The sequence below is a fragment of the Meriones unguiculatus genome (genome assembly GCF_030254825.1).
Source record: "Meriones unguiculatus strain TT.TT164.6M chromosome 13 unlocalized genomic scaffold, Bangor_MerUng_6.1 Chr13_unordered_Scaffold_37, whole genome shotgun sequence".
Lineage (NCBI taxonomy): Eukaryota > Metazoa > Chordata > Mammalia > Rodentia > Muridae > Meriones > Meriones unguiculatus.
The window spans coordinates 3,271,144-3,280,604 of record NW_026843647.1 but is presented as its reverse complement, the minus strand read 5'-3'; the positions used below and the strand labels follow the sequence as shown (position 1 = coordinate 3,280,604).

The 9,461-nt window shown below is 36.9% G+C and overlaps 1 protein-coding gene across 1 annotated transcript; it reads left to right on the top strand.

Annotated features, from left to right (window-relative positions):
• The first annotated feature begins 6,081 nt into the window (after positions 1-6,081).
• On the top strand, positions 6,082-8,144 carry LOC132650969 (zinc finger protein 431-like). The gene is made up of 3 exons (XM_060376283.1): positions 6,082-6,234; positions 6,449-6,509; positions 7,794-8,144. The coding sequence occupies exons 1-3, from the start codon at positions 6,201-6,203 to the stop codon at positions 7,966-7,968; spliced, it is 270 nt and encodes an 89-aa protein (XP_060232266.1). The 5' UTR covers positions 6,082-6,200; the 3' UTR covers positions 7,969-8,144.
• The last annotated feature ends 1,317 nt before the right edge of the window (positions 8,145-9,461 follow it).

Here is a 9,461-nt window from a genome sequence, read left to right as displayed (position 1 = left end):
CCTTACCTTGTCCCTGATTTCAGTGGGATTGATTTAAGTTTCTCTCCATTTAGCTTGATATTGGCTACAGGCCTGCTATATATTGCCTTTACTATGTTTAGGTATGTGCCTTGTATCCCTGATCTCTCCAATAGTTTAAACATAAATGGATGCTGGATTTTTTTCAAATGCTTTTTCAGTATCTAAGGAGATTATCATGGGTTTTTTTTTTCAATTTTTTAATATGGTAGATCACATTGATGGATTTTTGTATATTGAACTACCCCGGCATACCTGGCATGAAGCCTATATGATCATACTGGATGATATATTTGATGTGTTCTTGTATTGGGTTTGCAGAATATTTTGTAGAGTTTTTGCATCAATGTTCATAAGGGAGATTGGCCTGAAGTTATCTTTCTTTGTTGTGTCTTTGTGAGGTTTAGGTTACAAGGTGACTGTGGCTTCAGTGAATGAGTTTGGTAGTGTTCCTTTTGTTTCTATTTTGTGGAATATATTGAAGAGAGCTGGAGTTACCTCTTCTTTGAAGGTCTGGTAGAATTCTTCACTGAAACCATCTGGCCCTGAGCTTTTTGTGGATTGGAAACTTTTGATGAATGTTTCTATTTCCTTAGTGGATACAGAAATATTTTATGATTTACCTGGTCTTGATTCAGCCTTGGTAAGTTGAATCAACCAAAAAAATTGTCCATTTCATTTAGATTTTCAAATTGTGTGTCATATAGACTTTTGAAGTAAGTCCTAATTATTGTTTGGATTTCCTCAGTGTCTTTTGTTTTGTCCCTGTTTGCATTTCTGATTTTGTTAATTTGGATAGTGTCTCTCTGCCTTTTCGTTAGTTTGGCTAAGGGTTTGTCTATCTTCTTGATTTCCTCAAACAACCAGCTCTTGGTTTTATTGATTCTTTGAAATGTTTTATTTGTTTCTAATTTATTGATTTCAGTCCTGAGTTTGATTATTTCCAGGTGTCTATTCCTTTTTGCTGTGTCTGCTTCTTTTTTTCTAGGGCTTTTAGGTGAGCCATTTAAGTTGATTATATGAGATGTTACAAATTTCTTCTTGAAGGCACATAGTGCTATGAACTTTCCTCTTAGTACTGCTTTCATCATGTCCCATAAGTTTGGGTATGTCGTGTCTTCATTTTCATTGAATTCTAGGAAGACTTCAATTTCTTTCTTTATTTCTTCCCTGACCCAGCTGTCGTTTAGTTGTGAGTTTTTCAGTTTCCATGTGTGTGTAGGCTTTTTACTATTTCTGTTGTTGTTGAGTTCCAGCTTTAGTCCATGGTAATTAGATAGAATACAAGGCATTATTTCAAACTTCTTGTATCTGTTGAGGCTTACTTTGTGACCAATGATATGGTCTATTTTGGAGAAGTTCCATGAGGTGCTGAGAAGTAAATTCTTTTGTGTTTGGGTGTAAGGTTCTGTAGATGTCTGTTAGGTCCATTTGATTCATGACCTCTGTTAGAGATATTGTTTTTTTTTTTTAATTTCTGTTTTGTTGACCTGTACTTTGTTGAGAGTGGGGTGTTGAAGCCTCCCACTAGTAATGTATGGGAATCTGTATGTGGTTTAGGTTTTATTAATGTTTCTTTTACAATCGTGGGTACCTTTGTATTTGAGGCATAGATGTTCAGAATTGTGATTTCTTCTTGGCCGAATTTTTCTTTGATGAGTATGAAATGACCTTCCTCATGTCTTTTGATTAATTTTGGTTGAAAATATATTTTATTTGATATTAGAATAGCTACTCCTGCTTGTTTCTTAGGTCCATTTGCTTGGACCCTTACAGCTCTTTACTCTTACGCAATGTCTACATTTGTGACTTAGATGTGTTTCTTATATGCAGCAGATTGTTGGGTCTTGTTTACATATCCATTCTGTTAGTCTGTGTCTTTATTGGAGAGTTAAGTGATTTGATGTTGAGGGAAATTAATGAGCAGTGGCTGTTAGTTCCTTCTATTTTGATGTTGGTTGTGGTACTGTGTTTGTGTGCTTGCTTACTTTTAGTTTTCCTGTAGTGACATTACTTATTCCCTGTCTTGTCCTGAATGTCATTAGCTTTCCTGGGTTATAGTTTTCCTTCTAGGAGCTTCTGTACCTCTGGATTTGTGGGTAGGTATTGTTTAAATTTTTTTTGTCATTAAATATCTTGTTTGTTCTGTTATGATGACTGAGACTTTTGCTGGGTATAGTAGCCTGGGTGGACATCTATGTTCTCTTAGGGTCTGCATGATATCTGTTCAGGTCCTTCTGGCTTTCATAGTATCTGTTGGTGTGATTCTGATGGGTTTGCCATTATATGTTACTTGGCCTTTTTCCCTTGCAGCTTTTAGTATTTTTTCTTTGTTCTGTATACCTACTGTTTATTATATGGTGGGAGAATTTTCTTTTCTGTTCTAATTTATTGGGTGTTCTCTAGGCCTATTGTATTCTTATAGACCTCTCTTCTAAGTTGGGGAAATTTTCTTCTATAATTTTGCTGAAAATATTTTCTGGGCCTTGGAGGAGGAAATCTTCCTTTTCCTCTATTCCTATTATTTTTAGGTTTTGCCTTTTCATGTTGTCTTGGATTTCTTGGATGGTCTGTGTCAGAAATTTTTTAGATTTAATATTTTCTTTGATGGATACATCGATTTCTTCCATTGTGTCTTCCACACCTGAGATTCTTCCATCTCTTATAGTCTATTGGTTATGCTTACCTCTGTAGTTCCTGTTTTCTTCCCTAAGTTCTTTTTCTCCACAATTTCATCCATGTGTGTTTTCTTTAATTTTTCCAATTCTATCATCAGATCTTGAGCCATTTAATTGATTTCCTTCACCTCTCTGACTGTATTTTCTTATAATTCCTTCAGCTGTTTGTTTGAACAATCCTCTGTTTCTTTAATTTCTTTCAGTGATTTAAGTAATTCCTCTCTAAAGGCCACACATTGTTTGGCTGCAACTTCTTGTATTTCTTTAAGGATGGCCATAATCTGTTTGACTTTATCTTCCTCAATTTCTTTGCAGATGGCAATAATCTATTTGACTTTATCTTCATCTAGGTCTTTACGCATTTTATTTGTTTCCTCTATTATCCTGTTCATAAGCACAGATGTAAGGTCATCTTCTTGAATTTCATTTACGCTGGGTTATCCAGGGCTGCTTGCTCCTGGATAACTTGTTCTAGGGATGCCATATTGCTCTGTCTTTTGTTGGTTGATATTTTATCCTGGCCTCTACTCATTAGGCTATCTTAGGTGTGGGGGATTAGTTTCTGGTACTTCCTGGGATCCTGTGGTGGGTCGAATCCCCTTGACAGGAAGATGATTTTTCCCAAAGGAGGCCTCCTCAGCTTTTTGGGTATGGTCACTGAATGGCAGGTATTTTTCAGGAATTGCCACAGCTCACCTCAGGCGTACAGACCTGAGTACTAATTGTGGCCTTTGTTAGTAAAGGGGGCTATCCTCTCACCCAGAGAAGTCCTGGAGACAGCTGCCCTGCTGCTGGGTTTCTTGATGTAAATTTAGTGAGCTGCTGCTGTAACCTGGGTGCCGTGGGGTTTGGTCAGTTTAGTTAGGGATAACTAGTTGTCCCTTGGGGAAGTATCTGGGGGTTGATATCAGGGAACCCAGGCTTCTGGAGGTCTGACTTTGGAGCTCTCTTTCCCAGTATCCAAGTGGTAATCAGTGACACATGAGCACTACTCTCATGTGTGCAGCAAGAGGCTAGAGTCTAGAGCCTGTGTATAACCAGAAACTTTTCTGGAGATAGGTGTCCTGAGTTAGGGACAGATATTTCCCCCATCTTTGGGTTTTCTCCCAACAGAAAGACCCAATCTGTACTGTTGGGGGGGTGTAGTGTGCATAGGCACTTGTTTGCGAATGATGGCTCCAAGCTGGTGACTGGACAGAAACTTGGGAACTTTTTCCAAGAATATCCCCATATGTGGTGGTGGTAGTGGTGGTGGTGGGGTCAGCTGAGTGCTCTAAGCTGGGACCTGCTGTTTCCCTCCCTGTGGGGTTTTCTCCCTACAGGGAAACCCATCCTTTAGTGCCCTGGCACACACAGTTCTATCTGTGATGGAGAGTCAGTTGCCTGGGTCTGGCGGCTGGAGCCCCACTCAGGGCTGGCTGCTGTGCACCTGCAAGTCTATAGGACCTTTTCCAGGGATAGACTGGGTGACATTCAGTCAGTTCCATTTGCTTCCTTCCCTGAGGGGTTTTCTTGAGAGTGGGACTTCCAGTCTCTGGTACCCTGGGGTGCAAAGTTCAGGCTGGGAAGGTGATCAGGACAAGCTTCTCTGGTCTGTTTGCTTGAAAACCTTACTCCTGCCACAACAGCCCAGGAAATTTTCCAGGGATTAGTTGGGTACTCTGAGGTTGAACCGAATTTTTTTTTTCTCATCATTGGGTTTCTTATCACCTGATAAACACAGTCAGTGGTGTTTGGAGGCCAACAGTTCCAACAATTTGTCACTGCGCAGTCTCTGTTACCCCGCTGATCAGTTGTAGTGCGTGATCAGCCCTGCCATCTGGGATCTGTTTTTAATTTTTACTGAATATGAGTATTTTGAATATATGCATGAATATGAGTATCTTGTGTGCCTGATCCTCATAGTAGTCTGCTGATGTGTTCAGAACTCATGAACTTATAGCAATTGATAGTAGTGGGTCCCAGTTAAACACTGACAGTTGAGCCCAATTATTTGCAAGAGCAGCAAGAGCTCCTCACTGCTGAGCCATCTCTCCTGCCTTATGTTGCTTATTTATGATCATCATTTACATTGCTAATATTTTCATCTTTCTATTTTTAGCTATTTAAACATGCATTGCCTTTTAGGAAGATCTTATTAAAGTTACAGTTTAAGCTAGGGCATTGCAGATTTCTGGAAAATGAATACACAACTGCAGTGAATATATAATTCCTTGGAGAAGCTTCAGTAAACACTTCTCAGTTCTTTCCATCTTTTGTTTTTGTTTTATTGACTTTTAGGGGAGACTGTCTTACTATATAGGTCTGGCTGTCCTAGAACTCTTTGTATAGATCATGCTGGTATCCAATTCAATAAGATATGTGTCTGCCTCCTGAGTGATAGAATTAAAGGCATGACAGAATAAACCCAGCTTGTTCATCATTTTTTGTAGTTATTAACTGTTCATAAATTTCTCTGATGTGTACTTAGTACTGTTCATCTGTTAATTTCTCTCTGTGTGTCTCTGTCTTTCTCTTTCTTTTTTGCTCCCTTCTCTCTGTTTGTCTTTGTCCACATTAATTGCCATGACTATTCCAAAGCTCTATCCTATTCAGATATGACACAGTTAAACTTCGTTATTCCATTTTCTTCTAAAATGACTTAGTGATAACATTAATACTTATTTTTTAATAGAAAAGTTTTAATCTTTATTTTAAACTATAGACTATACATGATTTAGAAAGGAAAGTGTACAAAACAATGATCAAAGAATAATCATGTGTTCTATGCCTTTTCTTTTGTCTGGTTACTCAGAAATATGATGTTATCAGCTATGATTATTGTTGCTTGCCACTCACATTATTTTTATCCATCTATTCACTATAGTCCACTTTCCCTTCCACAAATATATAAGCCCCACTTTTCATATACTGATATACCACATCTCTAAGCCCTGGTGAAAACATGATATTCAGTAACATGTTGTCTTTTGACTGATGTCACCCATCTGTTCACTGTCCCCTGATATCTACATCTCATTTGTTGCTAGATAAAATATGATGACTGTGTTTTTTCCTTCCACCTGTCTCATGACAGGGTCATGACCTACTTGCCCAAGTAACTGAAGATGATTCATAGATCACTCAAGAACCCAACTAATGTCTAATTCATATTCATGACTTACAAACTAATGAAACTCCTTTAAAACAGGTTTCCAAAGTACACCTTTGGTTTTCCTTACAATCTAACCTTTTAGGTTTTTCTTCTCCCCTTGTTCATCTGATGCACAGCACCCAACTATCTAACACTGGCACTTCTGTGTCAGAAAATAAATGGAAGCAACACTAGAATTGTATGATTCTATTGCCAATGAAGTATAAATTTATATTCTTGTCACTCTTTCTGTTGTACAAATGCATGGCATATTTTAGAATTCAGTGACCTTCAATGATGTGCATGTGAAATTCAGCCAAGAAGAGTGGGCTTTGCTGGAACCCTCACAGAAACAACTCTACAAAGATGTTATGCTAGAGACCTGTAAAAACCTCACTGCAATAGGTAAGACAGCAAATTTTCTTTCACTTTTAAAATAAGGAGACAAGTCTTACTTTGTTATTGATCCTTTTCTATGATTCCAATTGAGAATGAGGAGGAATGAGATGAATAAATCAGGCATGGTTCTAAGGGTCATAGAAGATAGTGATTTAAGTTTTGCTTTAAAAATAATATGATATTTCCAGTAATATATATATTTTCTGGTACTCTATTTTAGGCTACAATTGGGAAGACCATGCCCTTGAAGAACATTTTCAAAGTTCTACAAGTAATAAAAGGTAACTTTATGTGCACACTGATACAGATATGAATCTTAAGAAATTTTAATGTGTCTTGGAAGTTTGTTTTTTGTTTGTTTGTTTGTTGGCTGCTTTTTATTTTCTGTATTTGAAATAGTTTTTTTCTGTGTAGCTGTGGTTTGACTTAGACTTGCTTGTTAAACCAATGTGATCTCAAAATCACACAGATCTGCCTGCTTCTGCCTCCACAAATGCTGGGATGAAAGGAATGTACCAGCACACCTGGCTGTGTCCTGGAGGTTTTAAAGAAAAGCAACAGTGTAAAAAGAGCACTGCTTTAAGTGTACTGATGATCATTAAAATCTCACAATTCCATGTACCTCAATGTCAGGTATCTGATTTAAATCATATGGACATTACAGCTACTGAGTTGAACTGCCAATCTGTTTAGTCTCATTATATCTACTCAGATATTGTAAGAGGTATATACATTGAATAGGTGAGCAGTGTGTGTTCAAAACCTTCTAATAAGTAAATATGTCATAGTACAACCAGTGTTACTCATATTCATGCAGTAACATTGTAAAGTTTAGAGAAAGGAGCAGCTTATGAGAGTCAATATTATTGTTGTGGAGAAACCTTAATCCCTATATGACATGTCTATGATGAACAAAAAACAAACTCTGTTAATTCAATGTAGGAATCTTTTATTATTATTGTAATTTAATAGGTATATCATATGTCACAATGTTTGTAAGACACATGAGCATAGGGATATTGAAAGAAGCAGTGTATCTGTCTTTCTCCAAGAACAAGTGATATTGTAGTAGTCCCCACTTTGAGTAGATTTTCTGACTGTGATGAATGGTTAGTGTTAATTGGTTTTGCAACTTCACTGTGAATTCATCAGCAAACTCATACTGCTGAAAATACCTATGAGTAGTAGGAATTTGGAAATTCTTCTGAGTGTCCTGCTCACTTCTTAAATGAAATGACATTCATACAGTACAAAAATTTGTGAATGGGATTGCTGTGGTAAAACTCTGAATTCTTACAATAATCTTCATATATTTGAGAAAAGCTCTTATAGAAAAATGGTGCTATAAAAGTGAACCACATAACAAATGCTCTTACCATCACAGGGATCTTCAAAAATAACCATAATGAAGGCAAACACCATGAAAGTAAATAAAGTGATAAAACTTTAAAATTTTATTCTTCTTTACCATTAAATTATGAAATTACTTCATATAGATAAATATATTTCTTAGTGTAATGAAATGACTGTGGTAAATCTTTCACATGTGCCAATTTTCTTTGCAGGCATGAATACAGTCATACTGGAGAGAAACCCTTTAAATGCACTCTATGTGGTAAAGCCTTCCCCTATATCACTGTTCTCATACGGCATAAAAGAACACACACAGGAGAGAAGTCTTACAAATGTAATCAATGTGATAAAGCCTTTGCAAAAAAAAAGACATCTCATGTGGCATAAAATAACACACACTGGAGAGAAACCTTATGAATGTAACCAGTGTGGTAAAGCCTTTGCAAAAAACAATACTCTCATATGGAATAAAAGAACACACACTGGAGAGAAACCTTATGAATGTAACCAGTGTGGTAAAGCCTTTGCAAAAAACAATACTCTCATATGGAATAAAAGAACACACACTGGAGAGAAACCTCATGAATGCAACCAGTGTGGTAAAGCATTTGCAAAAAACAATACTCTCATATGGTATAAAAGAACACACACTGGAGAGAAACCTCATGAATGTAACCAGTGTAGTAAAGCCCTTGCACAAAACACTCATGTCATAAGACATAAAAGAACACACCCTGGAGAGAAACCTTATGAATGTAACCAGTGCAGTAAAGCCTTTGCAAAAAAAAAAAGTCATCTCATAAGCTATAAAAGAACACATACTAGACAGAAACCTTATGAATATACTCAATCTGATAAAGCCTTTGCACAGCAGAGTAGTCTCTAAAAACATGAAAAAACACATCGTGAAGAGAAGCCTGGTGAGGGTAATTAGTGTGATGAAGTTTTTGCATGTAACAGTCATCGGAAACCACACGAATATACCTATGTGGCAAAGCCTTTGCACATAACATCTCCTAAAACATAAAAGAACACATACTGGAAAGAAGCTGTCTGACTGTAACCAATATAAAAAATCTTTTGGACTTCAGAATCATCTTCACATTCATGAAAGAAATCCTCATGGACAGAAAGCCTGTGAGTGCTTTTAACAAAGTGAAACCATTCCACATTTGTATAATCTTCATCATCATGAAAGGATTCATACTGGAGAAAAAACTTATAAATATGTTCAAATTGTGAGGCCTTGCACAAATCTAGAGTCATCATCATCATAAAAGTATTCTTACTGGAGAGGGATTCTGTGACTATGAGCAATATGGAAAGACCTTTGTGATCTTTGGTCTACTGAGATAGAACAGAACTGAAAAACTAGCTCAATGGAAATTACTTCCCTTTTCTGAAGGGGAAGGGGAAAGGGAATAGGGGCAATAGGAATGGAGGGTAGTACTCGGGGAGAGAAGGGAGGGGAGATTATGATTGGAAAGTAAATTAAATAAACTTATTTTTAAAAAGAATACAATGAATGGTAAAATCAATTACATGCAAAAGTATTATATAATGTGTTTAGGGAAGACTTATTGATAAACCTGATTCTCAACATTTACTGTTTTCAATTGCCTCACTTTATACAAGAAACTTTTAGTCCAGTGGATGAATATGTAGGGTATGGTGAACTAACACCAGCCAGGAAGTTCTCTGAGAGTATCACAACAGTGGTAACCTGTAGAAGTTTCTTTGTGTACATATACCTATTGTTCCAGGGGTACTGATAAACATCACAACCCACACTAAATTTTGATATATGAGGGAGGAGGCTTTCTTTTCCATGTATGACAGTGCTTCTGGCCTAGATGTGTAATCATGTCAAGGGTGAGTTT

Coding starts and splice junctions, on each gene's coding strand:
- LOC132650969 (XM_060376283.1), top strand. CDS start 6,201: ATGCTAGAGACCTGTAAAAACCTCACTGCAATAG. Junction 6,235..6,448: donor TAAAAACCTCACTGCAATAG/GTAAGACAGCAA, acceptor ACTCTATTTTAG/GCTACAATTGGGAAGACCAT. Junction 6,510..7,793: donor AGTTCTACAAGTAATAAAAG/GTAACTTTATGT, acceptor TTTTCTTTGCAG/GCATGAATACAGTCATACTG.